Source organism: Diplodia corticola (genome assembly GCF_001883845.1).
Source record: "Diplodia corticola strain CBS 112549 chromosome Unknown scaffold31, whole genome shotgun sequence".
Lineage (NCBI taxonomy): Eukaryota > Fungi > Ascomycota > Dothideomycetes > Botryosphaeriales > Botryosphaeriaceae > Diplodia > Diplodia corticola.
This window is the reverse complement of record NW_017971510.1, coordinates 337,323-359,329: the sequence shown is the minus strand read 5'-3', so window position 1 is coordinate 359,329 and position 22,007 is coordinate 337,323. Positions and strand designations below refer to the sequence as shown.

The window sequence follows — 22,007 nt, the reverse complement described above, 5'->3', positions numbered from 1 at the left end:
TAAAGACCAGCAAACCACAAAATGGCGTGGAAGCTCAATCCTGATGCTTTTTTTTTTTTTCCCACTCTCCTCACCAACAGCAGCTGCAGCTGTATGGATGAACAAACAAAGTGGCATCCGAGATCTATCTCGTCTAGTAACTGAAATGCAACAGCGGGAGTTGTTCGTTCTGAAAACGCCTTGTTAAATGATTAAAAGTAAATCTCATATGAAAAAGGAGTCTCGCTCTCCTCTCCTCTCCAGAACGCATGCACGATCTTTTCTCTCGCGTTTTTGTTCTTAACGACGGTTGAAGTTCAAGAAGCGAGCCTGCAAAGAAAGCATATTAGTACTAATTCATGGAGACAATATAAAATAAACAGGGAGTGGTGTGGAACTTACAGCAGTGAACAGCAGAATCAAATTGCTGCCGATGAAGGCAGCAAAAATACCCAGATCCCTCCAGCGGTTGACAAACTCGTAGCCGAGCGGCTGGTAGAACTCATCACCGACCCTGTACGCGCAATACTCGCACTCGCTGGTCTGGTTGTTGACAATGTAACCGGGGCCGCCAGCAACAAAGAAGCCTCGCATGTAGTCGCCGCACGTCTGGCCGGCGGGCGCGGTGAAGCGGTTGAGCTCGACGCTCGTGCACTCGACCTTGCGGTCGGTCAGCTCGGTGACGAGCATGCCGCCGATGAGACGGGTGAAGGGGTCTAGCTGGTACAGCCAGGCACGCCAGAACTTGGGGATCTGCGGCTTGGGAATGGTGACACCGCAGAAGAGGGCGAAGACGATGATGACGAAGGGGTTGACGTGCGCGGAAATGAATGGGTCGGGCGTGATGGCGGCGATCAGTTGGCCCAGCGTCACCGAGAACACCTCGGTGATGAGGATCATGAAGAACTGGTAGCCGGCCCGGCTCGAATCCGACTGGAAGCCCGGGATGTAGTACAGCGGCAGGAAGAAGCCCACGGCGCAGAGGATGCTGTACGGCATCTCGGCAAGGACCATGGACAGTGCGAAGGGGAACGTCTTGTACGCCTTGGAAGACTGCTCGCGGAAGGAAATCATACGCGAGACGGCATACTTGGGCTCGATCTGGGCAAGGATGAGAGCGGGCAGGACGGTGACCTGGAAGATGACGAAGACGCGGTATTGGAGTGAGGAGCGCGAGTCGTCGAGCTGCAGGAAGGCGAGACCGGTGAAAAGGGCAATGACGACATGGTTGAAGAAGCGGGTGAAGCCGTAGTTGGGAGTGCGCCAGAAAGACAGCTGCTGGCGGGCGTTGACGCGCTTGATCTGGTACCACAGCGGGGTGGCGTACTCCTGTTGCTCGACTACAGGCGCAGCGCCGACTTCCGCGATACGATCGCGCTTCATGTGGATGATGTCCTCCTTGATCTTGGCGAATTCGTCAGAATCCTTCCAGACATCACCCCAATCCTTGTTGCCGATGCGAGGGGTTTGACCGGCACCAATGGCATCGAGCATCCACTCGGCGGGATTGAGATCAGCCGGGCAGTCGGCACCGTTCTGGTGGAAGTACTCGAGCAGCACATGAGCGTCCTTGCCGATGTCACCGAAGTAAACACACTGGCCACCACGTTGGAGCAGCAGAAGCCTGTCAAACGACTCGAAAAGCGCCGAGTTCGGCTGGTGGATGGTGCAAAGGATACTTTGGCCAGCAGCAGCCAGCTTCCTCAGGAAACGGACAATGTTGAAGGCGCTCTGGGAGTCAAGACCGGAAGTGGGCTCGTCGAGGAAGAGAAGCAGTTCAGGCTTGGCAGCAAGCTCAACACCGATGGTGACGCGCTTGCGCTGTTCGACAGCAAGACCGTTCTCGGGATCTCCGATGATGGCGTCGGCAATATCTTCCATTTCCAGAAGAGAAATGACTTCCTCCACATAGGCGTACTTCTCAGACTGAGGGACGTCGTACGGCTGGCGCAGATCGGCGGAGAAGCGGAGAGCCTCGCGGACAGTCTGGCTAGGCTCGTGGACATCCAGTTGCTCGGCATAGGCAGTGCCACGCTGGAAAGCGATACCGGGAGGCTTGCCGTCAACGAGCTTCTCGCCGCTGATCACACCAATGTTCTTACGCGCAGCAAGGACATCCAGAAGGGTGGTCTTGCCTGCACCGGAAGCTCCCATAAGAGCAGTGAGCTTGCCAGGCTGGACGTAACCGAAGATGTTGTTGAGCAGGCGCAATTGGCCATGACCGGAGGGGTGCGGGACGTCGTAGCAGAGGTCTTCCCAAGTGAGGATAGCCTTTGAAGTAATCTTGAGTCCATCGCTGGCCCCAGTCGTCTCCTCCTTGCGATTTCTCCTGTCCTTCTTGCGCTGGAGCTCCTCGTTCAGCTGCTTGGTCTCGGAATCCTCCTTGGCGAAGAAAGTGACCGTCTTTCCACCGGCACCCCACTTGATGTGCTCACCAAGCAGGGCGTTTGCAGCCAGGAAACCAACGATAAGAACGATCATGATACCCCAGTTGCGCCAGAGGTCGCTTGGGTCGTACGCGAAGCCCTGCTCGATATAGGCACTGCCAGAGATCTGGTCGGTGCCAGCGGTGCTTCCAGCGAGCGTGCAAGATTGGTGAGCAATGTCGTTGTAATCGCCTCCGGTGGGAACCAGGGAGTCCGACGTGCAAGTGAGGGTCAGGCGCTTGAATTCGTTCATCATGAGCGCAGAGAAGCCGAGACCCAGTGCGTTGATGTAGAAGATCCACCTGAGCCACACCTGCTCTGACTGCCATTGGATGAGATATCCGGAAGTCAAGACGAAGAAGGTAATGATCGTAGCCGCAAGACGGATCGCAACATCGAAGTCGGGACAAAGACATCCGACGGTACGGAAGAACAGTGTCATCGAGAGGTACCCAGAGATGATGACCAAGACAAAGGTGAAAAAGGCACCGGCATCGAGAACCAAGCCGCACATGAAGTAGACCATGATACTGAAGACCAAGATCTTCGCGCTTGCAAATACCGTGTCGACCATGATCTGAGCAATCCAAAGGGCAGAAGGACGATGGAAGGTGAAGGCACGGTGTTTGTTGATGATCGGTCGGCCAACCATGGTGGAAGCCAGCTCGGAGAAAGCCTCGAACGCGTTGAACAGAAGGGAGATGAACAGAAGACCACCACGAGTGAAAGCGCCCGCACTGGTCTGAGGAAGCTGGAGCCAGACAGTACCCAGAATGATGGCAACGACGATGGAAGTGGCCCACGAGACGGTCAAAGAGAACTTATCCTGCCACTTGAGGAAGAACTGGCGGCGCATGAGAGCCCAGACCTGCAGGTAGAAAGGAATGGTGTAGACGGAGCGGTGGGAAGCATGCCTCTTGCTTTGAGTAACAGCAGTCTGGAAGTCGTCCCAGGTCTGCTTTTCCTGCTTGATCTGCTCGCGGTACGCCTCCATATCCCTGTCCATGCGAGCAGCGATGTCAGACTTGTTGAACGCTTCGGCCAGACCCTCGGGGGTGCTGGGAACGTTGTCTGCGCTACGGTTTGGCTTGAATTCGCGCTCGAATGGATCGGTGCAGCCAGTCAAGTAGTCGGGAGTCGTCTGCCTAGGCTTCTCGACGAAGCCAAGGCCCTCGAAGTAAGCACGAGCCTCCTTCGCAGCACCATAATACACGCAACGGCCCGAGTCGATGACCATGACCTTGTCGAACATCTTGTAGATGGACTCGGAAGCCTGGTACAAGGAAACAAAGGTCGTGACTTGGTGGATGTCGGTGAGAATCCGCAGGGACTTGGCGTAATCGAGAGCGGTGGAAGCATCGAGACCACGGGTCGAGTTGTCCCATGAACAGATGCAGGCGTTGGTGACCATCATCTCGGCAATCGAAACACGCTTACGCTCTCCACCAGAGACACCACGAACGAAAGGGTTGCCGACAATCGTGTTCTTCGTGTGCTCGATATTGAACATCTTCAGCAGCATGTCGATGACCCTTTGCTTGAAGTCCTGTCGGCTCAACCCGGCCGGACGGGCACCGGGAATCTTGGTCTCCAGGGCAAAGTCAAGAGTTTGACCGACGGTGAGCGTAGGGTGGTGGATATCGTCCTCCTGGTTGTACACGGCCTCTCCACGGTAACGCTTCTCAAACGTCGCAGCATCGAAAGGACCATACATGACCTCACCGGCAACGTCGGTGTAGCCGAACCGCTGGTTGGCAATTACTTTGAGGAAACTTGTGCAACCTGATCCCGGACGACCAAGGACTAGAACCATCTCGCCAGGCTTGGCCACTCCGCGGAAATCTTTCAGAATGTCGAACTCACGACCTTTCTTGCCGACACCCAGGATACTCTTGGCGGTCTCGTAGACATTGAAGAACGAAACAAAAGCTTGCGGGAAAGTCTGGACAAAGTAAGCATAATCCAGCCTCCAAGACGGCGGTAAATCTCACCTTGACGTAGTTCTTCACACCGCCAATGCCACGAACAGTCAGTCCATCCCAAATAACACCAACCTGCTTGGACTTGATCCCAGCCTCCTCATCTTCTCCTCTGCGTCCCCTGAGCACACCCTCGAGATCGAACGGCTCCTGCTCACTTGTTTCCGACACGCTTGCAACTTTCTCAATGTCGGTTGCGCCGGCCTTATTCTTCTTGCTCTGGCTGCGCGATAGGCGGGACAGCTCGCGGCTCAGCTCCTGAAAGTCGTGCTCCGCACGGGCGACGTTGATACCGTCATGAACATGTACAACGGAACTCTTGGAATTGAGAGTGACACCATCCGTGTCGCTGTGGGGCTTCTCCGACGGCACCGACTGCGCGTCTGGCTTGACAACGGACCGGTATTCGTGTGCAGGCTCGGCTTGCTCCTGAGGCTGGGAGGCGGTGATGGCGCCGGCACCGGCAGCAGCAGCGGCAGCAACTTCAGCGTTATTTGTGGTGTCAAAGTAGGCGGAATTGGCCGTGTGGAGGGTGGTGCTGGCGTCCTGGCTGTCGGGTCTGGCAGAGCCGGAGGCGGAGGTGCTTCCTTGGCGGATGGCAGAGTGGCTTATGGCGTCAGCTTCGCTAGCATTGGCTCCATTGATGGCGAAAGCAGAACCCTTGGTTGCTAGTGTGGCATCGTCGCTGCCTTGCCTGGCGTCACGGAACGCGGAAAACGACCCGGACCCTTCAGTGGAGGACTGGGCGTTGGCAGCTTGGAGGGCAAGCTGAGCATCGGCGTCATGGGAGGTGGCGTGGTCGTTGGCTTCGTGGAGGGCAGCCAGAGATCCCGATGACTGAAGCCTTGTCATGGAACCAGACCTCAGTGCAGACTGGGATCCAGACTCTCTCAGCTGCGTGGAGGAGTTCGTGGCGTGAAGCTCCGACAACGAATCGGCGGAGAAAGACTCATTACGGAGGGCAGACTGCGAGCCGGAACGCAGAATCGAGTGGGATCCAGAAGTGTGCAGCTGGAGATTCGACTGCGAGCCAGAGCCATGGAGATCTGAGCGAGACTCGGAGTGGACGACAGAACGGGTCTCGGAACGAACGATAGAGCGAGTCTCGGAATGGGTGGTTCCAATTGACCTGGTCTCGGTAATGTCACCACCGTCGTTGGAGGACGAGACAAACAGCTGGATCTGGCTGGGATCCAGTCCGCTCTGCTCAGAGAGGCGGCGGATGGCCTCAGCTTGAAGCTGCTCAGGATCGAGGCGATCCATGTTGAGGATGAGCGGCAGCGAAGGGAGCGGGCAGGTGAGGGATGGGGCGGCCCTTAGGCTATCACACAGCCTATATACGGGACTTGCAAGGCGGCCGCCGCACTACCTGAGGGAAAAAGGAGGATGGGTTTACGGCGGGGATTAGTAGTAGAGCTGGAGAAAAGTGACCGGGGGCGTACCCTTGCAGAGGGCTTGGCTACGCGGGCATAAGTGGCCTTCTTCCAACCTTAACACCGTAAGTCCGTGGGCGTTGGTTGAGCGCAAGGGCCTCCGGACGAACTTGGAGGTGCAGATAATAGTATGGTGGAGCACGTACTGGCAGATAGGCGGACGGACCCCTGGCCAGTCTGAGTCCCGACCGCACGAGGTACACAGTATCCAGATGGCGACACCGGTGTACAGCACGACAGCACGCTACAGGCTCTCTTGACCCAGCGCGGTCGGAAGACGGACCCGAAGTTAGCCGATGTCTGGCGGCCAAGTGGCCGAGAGGGCACAGGGGCACAGCGGCTGCAGCCACAGCAGCTGGGCGGCGACACTGCAGGCGTCAGTCCCCACATCGGCTTCGGGAACAACGTTGGCTGCTTATGAATCGCAATGAGCCATGGTGAGCAAGGGCCCGGGCGGGCCAATGGGAAAGCGGTGCATGAGTCTGCAAGCGTGCCTTGTGCGTGCTTGAGGAGCGCCCCATGAGTCGCACAAGGCTGAGGCGGCATGGCTGATTGTCGGGTCGGTACGCGCCAGCGGGCCTTCAGATCTTGGCTGGCCATCCTGTGGGGCGTCTGGCCCAAGAGGGCATCGTCGTTCGAACAGGTCCGAAGCTTCTGGCGCGCACAGCGTGACCGCCAATGCCCCCTTATCGTCGGACAGGCGGTTGGTCCGCCTGTCCGAGGCCGTGTGCAGTGCGCAGACCCATGTGGCAGGAGACGTGCAAAAAAGCGGTCATCTGCCTGCAGCGCCGACGTTGCGCGGGGAAAGAAAAGGGCCTGGCACCTGGCTGCCCCTCGCCCAGTGCGCACCGTAAGCTGCCTTGGCCGGCCATTAGGTGCATACATACGGACTAGTATGACCGCCGCAAACCCTAACTCACCGCAGTCCAGTAGAAGCTGATGTCGGAGCGTGAGGTCTGGTTCCCAAGCCCTGCTAATGGTAGTCGAAGCTGAGCTTGGGTATATCCAGACGCAGCATTGGACCACCTACCCACCCAATTTCCCAATTCGATTGCAACGCGCCGTGGCGCCGTCCTGCTTCCATCAGAAATTTATTTTTTTCTTCTTTTCCTCAGCTTGGCGGATGCGCATTCAGGGGGCCATTTCGCGACGCGTCCTCCCTAAGCGAATGAGCTTGCGCAGTTGCACACGCCATGCCGAAGTGGCGATCGCAAACGAGAGGCAAGGCCGTGAAAGGAATGATCAGGCCCGGATCTGTCCAGAGCGCTTCTCGCGCCGCCGGCCACTAAGCCTGAAACATCCGCCCGTCTTTCGCCATTCGAGACTGCGGCGTGGTTGTATTCCCGCGTTCCATGAGGCCACATTGGGTTGCTGGAGACTCTGACCTCCCGCGTTTAGCGACGGATGCTTTTGTTTTTCCTGCATGGCTAGTCGAAGCCAAGTTCCGGCCGTAGAGGTTGGTTTCAAATCAATCAGAACACCCGGTCGGCAACTGCGAGTACCACCGCAAGTGGAGCACGATAGGTATCTGTAGGCTGTAGGCAGGAGTCCTCTGCAACCCACTGAAAGGCGGGATCCAATTGATACCTACGCCAGCCGCACCGCTGTTGGAGGTCCGTTTATTGACTACGCGCCCAAGTCGGCGCAGATAAGGAGCATCCTGCAAGACTGGGACCATGACAAACCTTGTTTCTGGCCATGAGGGGATCGTGCACCCAGCACCAGTGCGGTTGTTTTTGCATGTGAGCACAAGAGGCTCAACGGGTCGATGTAACAGTGGCGCAGGAGGCTCATCGTTTCTTGCTGCGATCATTGCTGCATCCCGACATGCATGGCACAGAAGCCCGGCGGGCTGGAGCTCGGGTTCGGAGTGCGGTGTGGGAGAAATGTAAGTCCGAGGTGAAGTGTCAGACGGGATCCACTCTTCGGGGCTCCGTGTCCGTGCCGGCCTTTCACGTGCTGGGCCACCGTCATGCCGTTAAATCTCTCATCATCAGCAGCAGCCTTGGGGCCCGCCCGCCGCGAAGCTGGAACAGAGTGGTAGCGAGGGCGTTGGAAGCCGGGGAGAGCGTTGGCTCACATGCGGGCCAGGTTGGGCAGCCGATGATTGGGCGCCAACTCCGGATATGCCATCTGCCGGCGTCGGGCCGGGGCCGCCAAGAAGCGCTGCGTTGAGCACCAGAAAGACGCGCGCGAGCCGTCGGTGTGGGATGCCGAATCCCTGCGGACAGAGGAATGCAGGCGCGCTGTACCGACTGCTCCTGCTTCGCGCCGTCTGCTGCGCTGCGCTGGCAATGCGTCCATCCAGTAGTGCTGAAGCCGGCGCGTGAGCTGGCGCCTGGTCCGCTGGGGCGCCGCGAAGCACCACCGACGCCCGTGTGCGCAGCGACTTGTTTAAAAAAAATCCGACGCTCAACTGTTGACGGTGGCTGCTGCAGCGGGCTTGCGCATCTCAGCATATCATGGACGCGCTATTGGTGGACATATCTGGGGTGCATGTCGCCCTCCCCGCGATGCCCCAAAAAAGCAAATTTCGCCCGGCAGCAAGGCGCAGAGTCGTTGGCTGCCGCCTGGAGGAAGCGCGTCCTGACCTTGTGATACGCTGCGTTTTGGCACGACTCGGCTCGCCCAACTCGGCCATGATCCGAGCGTCTTCACGTGGGAGGAGCTAAGGCCAATCTTGCGGTTCACATGTCAATGAACGCCTTGCGCAGCCTGCTGAGCAAGAAGTGCCGCTTGCCTCCACCCACTCTCCAACATGAACCGCTGCCGCCGCTACCCCCCGGCTTGCCCCAGCTCAACCACCCATCAATAAACCGCCCACACGCCCCCGACTGTCGCTCGTCCGGGCGCACCGCCATAAAGCCCCCTCCCGGTCGCGTCTCCGTCGCTCGCGCTCACCTCATCCATCGGCAATCTCTGTGCGTCACCCGACGGCGCCAACCTCACCCGTCATGGAGGTGCAGGCAGAGCGACCGCCGCCCTACACCCACAACGACCCTGAGACGCTGCACCTGCCCTCAGTCCCCACTCAGGACCCGCCGCGCATTGTGGCGCCTGCCGCCCCATCCGCTCCAAATGGCGTGCACCTCCCGGACCTCGCGTCGCTCGGTCTCCCCATAGCAACACCCTCGCGCAACGGCCCCAGCCAGCTCGACCGCAACGGGCTTGCCAGATATGCTACCGACATTCAACAATGGCAGAGTTCAGGAACGCTCCAGGCCGCTTCCTTGCCACGCGCGCCTGTCACCGCGCCGCGCACCGCCGCTGAAATGGACGTGGGCAGCCCCATGGACACTGAGAGTATTGTGAGCATGGATGAGCAAGTCAACGGCAATCCTCAGAAGGCGACTAGGAACCAGAAGGAGCTCCTCGCTGCAGAGGCTATCGTTGGCCTGGGTAATCCAGGTAGGGACACCTCCACTCTTACGGATGGTCCTCAGTTGACACTTTTAGATTATGTCATGTCGCCTCCCGGTCGTAGCGCAAGTCTTCCATCGCCGTCGGATCAGTCCTCTTCTGAAGAGAGGGAACCACTTCTCTCGCTTGTGACGTCACGCCACCCCTGGATAGGCAGTACCATCAACGGATCGCTCTCGGCATATTCGACCACCAAAACATACTCGCCCCGTTTTGTCCAGTCCAGCGCGGATTTCTTCGAGCGCAACTTTGCTAACACTGTGGGCACTGTTGGTCGACGGACTGGTGTGGAGAATAGCTTGCGCCGTTACCTTGGCGAAAGGGCAAATGAGGTCGAAACTGGGAGTCACAAGAGGAGAAGGACCGACAATGACATGGGGGACATTGAGGACGGCCTCCAGACCCCTCCTGTGCGCGCAGCTCGAACCAGAGGAGACTCTGATATTTCGAGTGTTCGGGAAGAGACTTTACCCCCATACGACACAGAACGTTCTCCGGAATATGAGGAAAGAACCACGAATGCGCACCGTCAGCTCGCCTTCCGGAACGGAAATCAGAATTGGTCTACTCGTGTGATGATCGGAACATCCGGTCTTGGTGCCGCTTTTTCGGAGCGATCGTTGCGCAGCCTTAAATTTTGCCTGAACCTTCTGCGCGATGCAACCGCTCACATTGGCACTGCCATGCGTGCGCTCAGAATGGTGCTCGAAGATTTCGAGAAGGCTACCAGCGCCAATGGTTCAAACCAACACAATGACGAGAAGGGTGTGGGCTCTAGACAGCTCATGCGCGACATGGAGGAGCAGCAACGGGAAAAGGAAAGCCGGCGGCTTGCCGATCGGATCAATGCAATCAGCAAAGAAATCTGGGAGACTATCGGGAAGGTCTGCTCGTCTGTCTCGCAGTACACTGGAGGTGCCCTTCCGCGTGAAGCGGGCAACATGGTGCGCAGGCAACTGCTTTCTGTGCCCCAGCGATGGCAGGTTGCCATTGCCACCACGGGCAATGGCCAGGAGGGCCAGAACGGTGAGCCAGCCGAAGCTAGTAACGCCAATCGCATGCTTGCTTTCGGCAAGGAGGGCTTGGACATGATTGAGCAGGTCAGCCTGATTGTTGAAAGAACAATCAAGAGCGCTGAGCAGTGGCTGGATAGCCTGGGACGCAAGCGCAATGATAGCGGAATGTCTCAGGATGAGAAATCAGCCGATTTGCTACTGCCCATCGCGGAGCAGCCACCCAAGAGGTAAAGAGGCCCAAAAGAGTGACCGAAGACGCCTTGGAAGCGGCGAAGTAAGTTCGTCCACGGGCACTGCACATGCCGTGCGTAATTTCAGCATCGCTCCCACACACCGACGAGCCACGGAGGCTCGTAAAATATGAACACAGGCGTCCGCATGCAAAACCAATGCAAAACGAATGAGAAACCCACGGGCAAGCGTCCCCTCGCTTTTTATTTTGATTCTAAAGTCCGGTCCTCACATATCGCGCACCGTTACTTTTGCTTTCGTTCATGTTTTGGATAGTGGGATTGGGCAATTGATATCCGACTTAAAGAAGTCACATCCGGCACGGACAGCACGGATGGTATGTTTCGGATGGGACTTGGATAAAACTACTGCTTCTTTTCCTTTCGTTGTTTTCTTCCAGCCAAACGTCTTGGTCAGCTATTATTGCTTAAGTTGGCTGCCCTTTTTTATGTGGTTCCAAGTCCTCTATTTTTAAGAATCATCCCGCGACTGATTTGCTGGTCATGTTTTCTCGGTTCGGATGGAAAATTCCTGGAGGTAGCCTGGTAAGCCAGTGCAGTGGCTGGCCCATAGTGAATGAATGCCTTGGCTGGGCCTGTGCATAGAGTCACTGGCCGAGTTTCTGGATTTGACTCCGGTTCCATGTGTGCCAAAATGTTGCCTCATGTCTGGACGTGTGCTCTATATCCTTGCAGCTTAAGTCAACGTTTCACCACTGTTGTAGCAGGATCCGGTGCAGACTTCCAGATGTGGCATGCCCAAAGTCTGCTCTTTGGGGCAACGACTAATGTCTGGTGATGCGGCGCCTGTGAGTGGTCGGACTGACTCACCGCCTGCATGACTCAGGCGCACATCAGACGGTGGCAGACAGGCGGAGAAGGCCACATAGCGGGGCAGACAGAGAGTCACTCGCAGTCCCTGTGCTCATAAACATTCCCGCTCCGCCTATCGCGCACCACCACTCGCCCGCTCCTCTCTTTCACCCCCCTCAATTGCACCGTCGCAATCCGCACACCATGCTCGACATTCAGGACTTCATAAAGGAGCGCGGCGGCGACCCTGAGAAGATCAGGGAGTCGCAGCGCAAGCGCAACGCCCCGGTCGAGATCGTCGACGAAGTCATTGCCATGTTCGAGGACCACAGGAAAAGTCTGGCCACCCCATGCAAGCCTCGCGCTGAAGCCTCGCTGACATTCTGCCCGTTCTTCCAGCCCAGTACGAGGCCACCCAGATCAGCTCTCAGATCAACGCAACCCAGAAAGAGATCGGCCTAAAGAAGAAGAACAAGGAAAACGCGGACGAGCTGCTGAAGCAGAAGGAGGACCTCACCAACAAGAAGAAGGCGCAAGAGGATCTGGCTACCGAGAAGCTCAAGGCTCTGAGTGGTGTGTATTTTCCGTGCCCGTTCGCGCCCACTCTCGCCCGTGGCGGCGCAGCAGCTTTTTACTGGGGGATTGGGAGGCTGATATACGAGATTTGAAACAGCAAAGGTGAAGACTATCGGCAACTATGTACACCCCTCGGTGCCGGTCAGCGATAACGAGGACAACAACGAGGAAATCAGGACGTGGGTCCCTGAGGGCGTGACGGTCGAGAAGAAGGACTGCCTTTCTCACCACGAGGTCCTGTACCGCCTGGGCGGCTACGACCCTGAGCGTGGTGTCAAGGTTGTCGGCCACCGCGGTTATTGTCTGACTGGCATGGGTCTCTTCCTCAACCGTACGTCACTTCGCGCAGTGAATGTGTGCGTCGATCACTGACCAAACGCATGCAGTGGCTATTGTTAACTACGGCCTCGAGTTCCTCTACAACAAGGGCTACCAGCCCAACATGCCGCCGTTCATGATGCTGCGGGACCAGATGGCAAAGACTGCCCAGCTCGAGCAGTTTGACGAGGAGCTGTACAAGGTCACGGAGGACGAGAACAACAAGGACACCGACAAGTACCTCATTGCAACCTCGGAGCAGCCGCTGTCCGCCCTCCACTCCGAGGAATGGCTCAAACCCGCCGATCTTCCTATCAAGTACGCCGGTTACTCGACCTGCTTCCGCAAGGAGGCCGGTTCTCACGGTAGGGATGCGTGGGGTATCTTCCGTGTCCACCAGTTCGAGAAGATCGAGCAGTTCCTCATTACCAAGCCTGACGAGTCGTGGGCGGCTTTCGAGGACATGATCAGCACGGCCGAGGAGTTCTACCAGTCGCTGAAGCTGCCCTACCATGTCGTCGCCATCGTCTCGGGCGCGCTGAACAACGCCGCCGCCAAGAAGTTCGATCTTGAGGCGTGGTTCCCGTTCCAGGGAGAGTACAAGGAGCTCGTTTCCTGCTCCAACTGCACAGACTACCAGACCCGCGAGCTGGAGATCCGGTATGGCACGAAGAAGCAGACGGCTACTAGGAAGGAATACGTGCACGCTCTGGTAAGTGCGCGCTTTATCTATTGGATGTGACCAGCGTTTCTGACAAAAGTGCCTCAGAACTGCACCCTTGCCGCCACTGAGCGCGCTCTTTGCTGCATCCTCGAGAACTACCAGACCCCCGACGGCTTCAACGTTCCGGAGGTCCTCCGCAAGTACATCCCCGGCCAGCCCGAGTTCCTGCCCTTTGTCAGGGAGCTGCCCAAGGACACCACCTCTGCCAAGGCCGCGGGCAAGGCTTCGGGCCCCAAGCCCAAGGTCCCTGCCCCCGGTGACGTTGCGGACAAGGTTAAGGACCTGAAGGTCTAGAATTAGAAAGAGGGTGCTGTTGATTAAGTGTGGTGTTATTTCTGTTTTAAAACTTTTTTTTTTACTGGCAAAGTAAAAAAGCGTTGTAGAGCATTCGCGAGAGCTCTCACTGTTTCACTTTCGAAGCATCAACGTCTAGAACATCGAAGAGGAATGAAATTATTGCAAGTTAACAGAGCAAGCAAGTCTTGCGTACCTCCCCATTTCGTGATGGAAAGCAAATAATACGAGCCCGACGCGACATGTTGCCAGTACTGATTCGGGCTTCGCCGCAGGCATTGAATCGAGTCATGTAATGGATGCTGTATCTCGGGTACATGTCCCGCCAACATCTAATCCTAAAATGGTAGGAGCTTCACTGGCATGAATTGGGACCCGCCGTAATCGCTACCAGATTTATTCATTCGAAGGGTCCGATATATTTAGTGCATCCAGCAGCTCGGATTTCAACTTCATTAAAAACGACATGCCAAAAAGACATCATCAAACGAGCTGCGGATGATGACAAGCTCCATTTTATGTGTGAAATAGAGGCATCGATAATGCAACTTCCAAATCGTATTCTTTGCCTTACGGCAGGTTGCGCAGACCAATGGATTGTAGAATATACAGTGTAGACGTAGGTTAAGCGAGCAATAAGAGGAGTGCAACAAGAATATCAAGGCGTGACATCGCGCTCAAGGGCCTGTTGCATACATGATATGAGATGGCCCTTGTTGGCGAGGAGTGAGGCGGTGCATGCTTAGGGCAGGAACCAGGGGAGCTCTGGAGCTTGGCCCGGGGCGCGAGCTGTGCCAGGCACCACGTGCAGCTCCCTCATGACATACATCAACCGCAGCCGCACGCCATCAACACCTCCCCCATCCCTTTCACCTTTGTCCGCTATTAGAAGCTGGGGACCCGCATTCTCCTTCCATTTCACCACTTTTCTTTGACCACCCATCCGCATTATGACCAAGAATCCCCCCGCCCTTCGCCAGAAGCAGCCCGAGTTCCCGTCCAGTCACAACATGCAGCCTCCTGCCGTGCCCACCACCAGCGCCTGGGAAGCCGCTGAGCAGTGCGCTTGGCCCGCCGCCGCTGGCACCTTCCTCGAGCCCACCCAGGGCGAGACGCTGTTCGGCTCGTCTTTGTTCTCCCGCAGCGTCGCTGCCGCAGCGCCAGCGGTGCCGCCCAAGCTGCCCGAGACGCCTCGTCCCGCCGTCGCTACTCCCAAGTACCAGACCGCCAGCGCACGTCGCACCGTGAAGCCCGAGGACTACACCCAGCCATTCTGTGACTTCCTGACGGACAACCCAACTGTGTTCCACGCGGTCGATGCCGTAGCGGAGGATCTGAAGGCGCAAGGGTACAAGAAGCTGTCGGAGCGTGATGTGTGGAAACTGGATGCCGGCGGCAAGTACTTCGTCGAGCGCAACGGCTCGTCGCTGATCGCCTTCGCGGTCGGCGAGGCTTACGAGCCCGGCAACGGCGCCGCCATCCTGGCTGGCCACATCGACGCCCTGACGGCGAAGCTCAAGCCCATCCCCAAGCTCCGCACAAAGGCTGGCTACGAGCAGCTTGGCGTGGCGCCCTACGCCGGCGCGCTGAACAGCACGTGGTGGGACAGGGACCTTGGCATTGGTGGAAGGGTGCTGGTGAAGGACGAGAGTGGAAAGATTGCGAGCAAGCTGGTGAAGCTCGATTGGCCAAGTGAGTTACGTCTTGAGAACTGAGGAGATCTGAGCCCAAGGCTGATGTGATGTACAGTTGCCCGCATTCCCACACTCGCCCCGCACTTTGGCGCGGCGGCGCAAGGCCCCTTCAATAAGGAGACGCAGATGGTGCCCATCATCGGCCTGGACAACAGCGACGTCCTTGGACAGCAGAAGGACGAGGATGGTGCCGAATTCAAGCCCGCCCTGTTGGGCGGCCAGGGCACGTTCACGTCGACGCAGCCGGAGCGCCTGGTCAAGGTCATTGCCAAGGAGCTCGGCATCACCGACTACAGCAGCATTGTCAACTGGGAGCTCGAGCTGTTCGACACGCAGCCCGCCCAGGTCGGCGGAATCGACAAGGAGTTCATCTTCGCGGGCCGTGTCGACGACAAGCTGTGCTCGTGGGCCGCCGTCCAGGCTCTGCTGAACAGCACCTCGGCCGACACGTCCGCCACGGACACGTCGTCCTCGTCCATTATCAAGGTCGTTGGCCTCTTCGACGACGAGGAGATTGGCAGTCTCCTCCGCCAGGGCGCGCGCGGCAACTTCCTACCGTCCGTCATCAACCGCGTCATCGACAGTTTCGCGGGCTTCCCGACGCCTTCGCTGCTCTCGCAGACCTTTGCCAACTCCTTCATCGTCTCGTCGGACGTCATCCACGCCGTCAACCCCAACTTCCTCAACGCCTACCTCGAGAACCACTCGCCGCGCCTCAACGTCGGCCTCGTCGTCAGCGCCGACTCCAACGGCCACATGACGACCGACGCCGTCAGCACCGCCCTGCTGCAGCGCGTCGCCGACAAGACCGGCCAGCGCCTCCAGGTCTTCCAGATCCGCAACGATTCGCGCTCCGGCGGCACCGTGGGGCCCATGATGAGCGCCGCCACCGGCATCCGCGCCATCGACGCCGGCATCCCTCAGCTGAGCATGCACAGCATCCGCGCCACCACCGGCAGCCTCGACCCCGGTCTGGGCGTCGCCATCTTCCAAGGCTTTTTGGACCATTATGAGGCTGTTGATCAGGAGTTCAGGGACACGGTCTGAGCGGAGATGTTTTTACGGGGACATTGGAACAACGTTTCGCCTTCCTTTTGACTGATTGTGGAAGCGTGTTGGGCGGGCATGAATGTGATGGGTTTGACGAGTTGGGTAAAGGGGAGATGGGATTGGCCTTGGATCTAGAGGTGACGATAACGGTTTACTAGACATTCGAGGTTAGACTGGTGTAGAAGTATATATATGTATTACCACCAGCATTTCCAAGTGGATCTGAAGGTCCGTTCATTGTGCTTGCGCCATGAAGTGGAGATTGTGGAGTGTTCATGGAAGAAGACCGCTACCAACGACCAACTCAGTCCGGGATCAATGTTTGAGGACGGTCGCCTCTCGCGGAAAAAGTGCCCTAGCGGATCACAAGACGATTGCGCCTACAAACATGTTTCACCCTACTTGCGTGGATGGGCTCAAACCTAGTCCTATGGTGTTGTTGCTCGATGCATGGCAGTCTCGCTCTCTGCGCTATTTGCATTCTCATTATAGTGAAGCCTCCACTCCCCTCTTTCCTTTTTTCCCTTTGAAATACTACGCACATATTCATCACGTTTTACGGGAAGAATCGCTCCAAAAGAGCGAGGTTTCTCTCCAATTCCGCTGAGTTCCTAGGAGTCTTGACTACGAACGAGGGTGGAACGATATGTAGTTACGAGAAATAAAGAGTTGAGAGATATAGCCACAACGAAGAAATAAGGAAAGACTGACCAAAGGACGATAAAAAAAAGTATAACGTTGATGGGGGAGTGTGGTATATCATATTTCCGCCGCGCCTTTCATAACCCAACAAAAGAGAGACCTGAGCGCCTTTGAACCTTGATAGTTGGGATGTCGTACGTCACCTCTGAAGGAAGAGTGAGAAAGGGAAGTGAGTGTCTTGAACATTCTTCAACCAGACCAGAACCACCCGCCCTTCTTCTTGTTGCTGCCGGTGCCCTCCTCGGACACACCGCCGCCGCTCGCCGTCGGGTCGCCGCGCGACGTGTTGACCGTCTCGGACGACTCCTCGCGGCCGTCAGCGAAGCGTTTCTTCAAAGTGACCTTCGTCGTGACGGTGCCGTCGGCGGCGACGTTGCGCTCGGTCGTGGTGATGGTGGAGAGGATGGGGGAAGAGGCGACGTCGATGCTGGTGTTTCTGTTGCTGTTGGATGGTGGTGATGCGACGGCAGGAGGTTGCTGACTGCTGCCGCTGCCGCTGCCGCTGCCGTGGTGCGATGAGGAATCGCCGAGGAAGCGTTCGTACATGTCTAGCTCCGTCTTCGGGTCGGCTGTGTGCGTTCCCAAGAACCGCTCGTACATGTGGTCGTCATGGGCCGCTTCTTTTCTTCTGTCCTCGCTCGCGGGGTTATAGAAAGGGGGAAGAGACGTGGGAGCTGCAAGTTGCGCTTGCGAAGCGTGCTGCTGTTGCTGTTTCTCCGGTACATACCATTCCCCACCCTCCTCGACGTTCTGGAAGAAATCCTGCGTCCTGGGACTGCGCGAATAGACGTTGGAGAGGAGCCTGTAGCTACGCGGCCACATTGCACGACTCCAATCGTTATTCGCACTGCCTTGGCTCATGCATCCGCGTTCTGCGCGCATGAGATCTTCGAATGCGTCGGCGTACCGGGGAGTGCCAACAACGCCATTCTTGATTGCCTCCGCTTCGAGCACGGCGGGGGAGTACGGGTGCTGGAGTAGCCAGCGCGTTCTTGGGTTAGAGTAATCCAGGAAATACGACAGCGGATGACCCCAGCCACGCGCCATGGGGAAGCCACCGAAAGGGTGGTCTTGATGCTGGGAAGCCGATTGAAGGCCATCCAAGATCTGCAGGATCTGGCTGCCTTCACGTGCTTCGTCGGAGATGCGCAGATGAGTCCATGGACCGCGACCCTGGGCGAGGCCGGAGAAGCTGTCCCGCACGTTGAAGAACTCGTCTTCTAGCCGCTTGATCCGGTCTTCTATGCCTTGCCTCATGTCTGAGCTGCCGCTGCCGTCTCCAAGTCCGATCCAGTCAAGCAGGCTCCGACCTCTGTCCACCTGTTGGGGATCTTCCTTGGTGCCGTGGTCGTCCTCGGCACCAAACCAGCTCTTGAGCAACTCTGACATCTCATGTAGTTCCTTCTCCGCATTTCTGCGCGCCTCCTCGAAGTTGCGATCAAGCTCGTCGTTGCCGTTGGCCGCTTGGTTGGAGTTGCTGTCGTCGACGCCCTTTTTCGGTGGCCATGACCATGACCCGCTCCAGTGCCACGTCTTGCCGCCGTCCTGATCCTCGACGACCTCCGGCTTGACTTGCTGCCCGTCCGGCCGCCAGATCTTGACCCAGCTCGACAGGTCGTCATCCTGTTTCTTTTTGCCGTCTTGTCCGTCACTAGCACTATCATCGCTAGACCATCGCTTCACCCAGACTTCCTGCCTGCCGGTGCCGGTGACTTGTGTATCGCTATCGCCGTCACTGTCGCCGTTCTGGCGGGCTGCGTTCCAGCGCTCGTGCTCTTTGGAGAGGGTGGCGGGGATGCTCATGACAGAGTTCATGAGCGAGAATATCTGGTCATCGGCATAGCGGCGGAAAGATATGAATGGGTTGGAGTTGGGGTTGGCGTTGGCATCGTCGCGGTCGGCGGCGGGGTGCTTCGCAGCATCCTTGTGGCTGGCGTTGTTGCTGTCTTTGGGGTCGTTCGTCATGGTCGCATGCTACGAATAGTGTTTGATTTCGAGAATGCGCGCAGGGTCGCGAGTTTTGGTGGGACAGGAATGAAATGCGTAGAGTGAGGTGACTATGTTACTCGGTGCCGGGTGTTGGCGGCACGCGGGGAGCTTAAGCAGGGATCACGGAATTGGTCGAGCTTCTAGTCCGTAATGCGTGAGAACGGCAGTGGCGAAATAAGTCGTTGCCGATGGTCGCCCTGATGTTGCCGATTGTTTAAGAAGCTGCCGATCGTCGCGTAATAGAAGATAGAGTTCGAAGACCCCGTTCGCCCTCGATAGCTGGCGCGGCATTCAGTAACTCTCCAAATTTCGACGGGGGCTTCTCCGCAGCTTGCGTCTTTTCACTCAAACGAGAGCAAGCAGACAAATCACGCCTCGAGCTTTTGCAGAGAATTCTCTTTGAAGAAGTGTACACTAAGCACATACGGCTTTTGCTCGAACGTTTGAGGAGCAGACCTCGTAGAAACTGTGAATGAACGTGGCGCGGTGGAGGAACGGCAGAGGCTTGAGTAGCACGTGGTGGCGCGTCTACGTTCCGTGGCGAAGACGCGAGGCTGGAGCCAAACGAACAACTGCAGCCTTGCGCCAACACCCACCACAACGCCGCCATGGTCGGCATTCCCTTCCTCTTCCATTGAGAGATGACCTCGACTGTCCGCTATGGGCTGAAGCTCGCGGTCAGACCCTCGACCCTGCTTGGCCCGCCGCTGCACCTTCTACGCCGACCGTCGTTTCCCTGTATCGCTCGCCGTGCCTACCGCCTCCACAGCACCCTCCACAACTCTGCTTTTGAGCCGACCCCCAAGAACGATTACACCAAAGACATCGCTGCTGAGGCCATGGATATTGCGCCTGAGAGCCAGGAGACTGTATCATCGCACGCCAGCATCGATGCTGAACCCGAGGCAGTCCCGTCACAACCTTCTCCGGCAGTGTTGAAGCCCGGTGATTCTTTCGGCTCGGACTTCTATGGAGAGTTGAATGGCTTCTCACTTGAGTCAGCCGAAGCCGACGAGACAGCCAAGCCTGTAGAGGCTGCCACTCCGCAAGATGAAGCGGGAGAGCAGGAATCTGCTTCAGACGGGGAGGAGACGGAACCACCTTTCGAACTGAGTTTCAAAAGAAAACCTTTGCCACCACCAGTAGGCCCGACAGAGATCCCCATGGAAATTCCCCCAAGTCAGTGGTCACATCTGCTCTACCAAGGGCCGGACGGACAAGACGTCACCGTCGATTACTGCCACACTTTCGAGAAGTCTGAGTCGGTCGCTCAAAATTTCCTCAACGAACCTGTGCTAGGTCTGGACATGGAGTGGCACCCATACCCCTCTATCTACAGCATCAAAGAGAATGCTTCTGTCCTACAGCTGGCATGTGAGGACCGGATTGCCATCTTTCATCTCTCGCTCCACGAAGGAACTACCCCTGCCGCGATTCTGCCACCCTCTCTTAAAACCATCATTGAGTCCGACAAGATTCTCAAAGCCGGTGTAAGTATCAATATCGCGGACGGATCAAGGCTTCGAAAATATCTCAAGCTTGAACCCAAGGGCCTGTTCGAGTTGAGCCACCTATACCACCTTATCGCGAACAAACGGACAGCCGGAGGATACATTCTCCGGAGTCTCAAGAGACTCAATGATCAAGCCATAGACAAACTCGGCCTTCCTCTCGACAAGGGGACTGTGCGGACGAGCGATTGGACCAAACCGCTCAGCCAGGCCCAAATCCATTACGCGGCTGCAGATGCCTATGCCGGATTCATGCTTTTCCACGTCATGAACGAGGAGAGAAAGCAATTGAAACCAACCCCTCCAATCCCCGGGTTCGCTGAGCTTGGCTTGCCAATCGTAGGTGCGGGGGAAGAGAAGGAACCGGACGCGGACGATCCTTCAGACAGCGCAAGGACCGTTCGCGGTCCCCGGGCACAAGATGAACTCCACGGAGAATCTCTTCTTCTATATGAGGCTTTATGCTCGAAGCGGACAGAGATGGCGGCCGCAAAGGGAGTGAAGAGTTATCAAATTGCCTCAAACGAAGCCCTAGCGGGGGTAGCAATCACTCAACCGCGCACGGTCGACTCACTCAGGCAGATCAAGGGGCTGGGTGATGCCACTGTCCGAAACTTCGGAGCTGAGTGCATGTTCATTGTCGAGCGTTTCCTTCAAGGCGAAAGAAATTTGGTGGCAGGAGCCGACAACATTCCCAACGATGTCATCATCGACGACCCTATCTTATCTACTCCCCCTCGGAAAACGCACAGCTCGGCCAGCCTGAATAAGCTAGATCCTTCCGATCGCCTCTTGTTTGAAGCTCTGTGCACCAAACGCAAGGAGATTGCGGCGGAGAGGAAAATCCCCACTTGGCAGTTCTACAAAATTGCCAATAACCGCGCCCTCAAGCAAATTGCGGTCCAACGTCCCAAAGATACCGAGGCGCTGCTTGGGATTGAAGGAATTGGCGACTACTTGGCACGGCAATTCGGACACCACTGGCTGTCTGTTGTCAAGAACTTCTCTTCTGCAATGCCGGAAAAGGATGCAGCAGCAGAGGACGAGCTATCTGACGACAATGGCTCAGAAGGTATGACGTCTGAGGATGAAACCTTGCACATATCCCTTCCTCCCGGAACCGAGGGCTGCTTGGAAGGCAAGCATATCGTTTTCACGGGCATCCTGGATATGTTAGGCCGCACAGGAGCAAGTGATCTTGCCACGGCATGTGGCGCACGAGTCACGGAGAAGCCAGATGCTGCGACCAATTTAGTTGTGACTGGAAGAGACGTTTCATGGAACAAGCTGCGATACATCGCACAGCGTGAGCTCGAAACCGTTTCCGAGGAAGGATTCATCGCCTTGGTCACCCACAAAGCAGTGGAAACTCATGTTGCCGCTGGACACCAGAAGCCTCTTGGAACGCTCGCAACTTTGGTCGGGGCTCCAGGCCCGGCCAATACCCAGGAACCAGAAGAGCTCCCCCCATCAGATCGTCCTTTTCATAACGCTCTCAGAGCTTTCCGCACGCAGCTTGCGTCTATCAGCAAGATGCCGGCTGCAAGTATCTGCTCTGACGCCGATCTCCGTGCCATTGCTATGGCGAAACCGCCAAGGCGGGCCAATCTCCTTCGTCTTCCCGGTGGTAAGGGCTTGGATGAGGTTGCGCAGCGCTGCGACAAGAGCGTCGACGACTTCCTCGTGAGACACAACAGAAGTGTACCGAAAAAGCGGAAGTTTTGAGTGTGGCCGACTTTCTCGGATTTAACGGATTGAGATATACGCGATGGGTGGCATCGTGTACCTGATACCCAGTATTTTTGATTTGGCAGGTTATTGCCAGTTGAACGACAAATGATTGGGTGGCATCA

At 57.0% G+C, this 22,007-nt stretch overlaps 6 protein-coding genes across 6 annotated transcripts; 4 read left to right on the top strand and 2 right to left on the bottom strand.

Annotated features, from left to right (window-relative positions):
• Nucleotides 1-279: 279 nt before the first annotated feature.
• BKCO1_31000105 (abc transporter) lies at nucleotides 280-5,647 on the bottom strand (the record flags this gene model as incomplete). The annotated part of the gene is made up of 3 exons (XM_020274272.1): nucleotides 280-309; nucleotides 382-4,347; nucleotides 4,397-5,647. 3 exons carry the CDS (start codon nucleotides 5,645-5,647, stop codon nucleotides 280-282), a joined length of 5,247 nt encoding a protein of 1,748 aa, XP_020129581.1.
• Nucleotides 5,648-8,771: 3,124 nt separating this feature from the next.
• Nucleotides 8,772-10,484, top strand: BKCO1_31000104 (transcription factor opi1; the record flags this gene model as incomplete). Its single annotated transcript, XM_020274271.1, has 1 exon — nucleotides 8,772-10,484. The coding sequence occupies one exon, from the start codon at nucleotides 8,772-8,774 to the stop codon at nucleotides 10,482-10,484; it is 1,713 nt and encodes a 570-aa protein (XP_020129582.1).
• Nucleotides 10,485-11,500: 1,016 nt separating this feature from the next.
• Nucleotides 11,501-13,208, top strand: BKCO1_31000103 (seryl-trna synthetase; the record flags this gene model as incomplete). Its single annotated transcript, XM_020274270.1, has 5 exons — nucleotides 11,501-11,633; nucleotides 11,696-11,869; nucleotides 11,970-12,203; nucleotides 12,259-12,902; nucleotides 12,960-13,208. 5 exons carry the CDS (start codon nucleotides 11,501-11,503, stop codon nucleotides 13,206-13,208), a joined length of 1,434 nt encoding a protein of 477 aa, XP_020129587.1.
• Nucleotides 13,209-14,158: 950 nt separating this feature from the next.
• BKCO1_31000102 (aspartyl aminopeptidase) lies at nucleotides 14,159-15,949 on the top strand (the record flags this gene model as incomplete). The annotated part of the gene is made up of 2 exons (XM_020274269.1): nucleotides 14,159-14,900; nucleotides 14,958-15,949. 2 exons carry the CDS (start codon nucleotides 14,159-14,161, stop codon nucleotides 15,947-15,949), a joined length of 1,734 nt encoding a protein of 577 aa, XP_020129588.1.
• Nucleotides 15,950-16,843: 894 nt separating this feature from the next.
• BKCO1_31000101 (glycerol-3-phosphate mitochondrial) lies at nucleotides 16,844-18,619 on the bottom strand (the record flags this gene model as incomplete). The annotated part of the gene is made up of 1 exon (XM_020274268.1): nucleotides 16,844-18,619. The coding sequence occupies one exon, from the start codon at nucleotides 18,617-18,619 to the stop codon at nucleotides 16,844-16,846; it is 1,776 nt and encodes a 591-aa protein (XP_020129585.1).
• A 665-nt stretch (nucleotides 18,620-19,284) lies between these two features.
• On the top strand, nucleotides 19,285-21,879 carry BKCO1_31000100 (3-5 exonuclease helicase; the record flags this gene model as incomplete). Its single annotated transcript, XM_020274267.1, has 1 exon — nucleotides 19,285-21,879. The coding sequence occupies one exon, from the start codon at nucleotides 19,285-19,287 to the stop codon at nucleotides 21,877-21,879; it is 2,595 nt and encodes an 864-aa protein (XP_020129586.1).
• Between the last annotated feature and the right edge of the window lie 128 nt (nucleotides 21,880-22,007).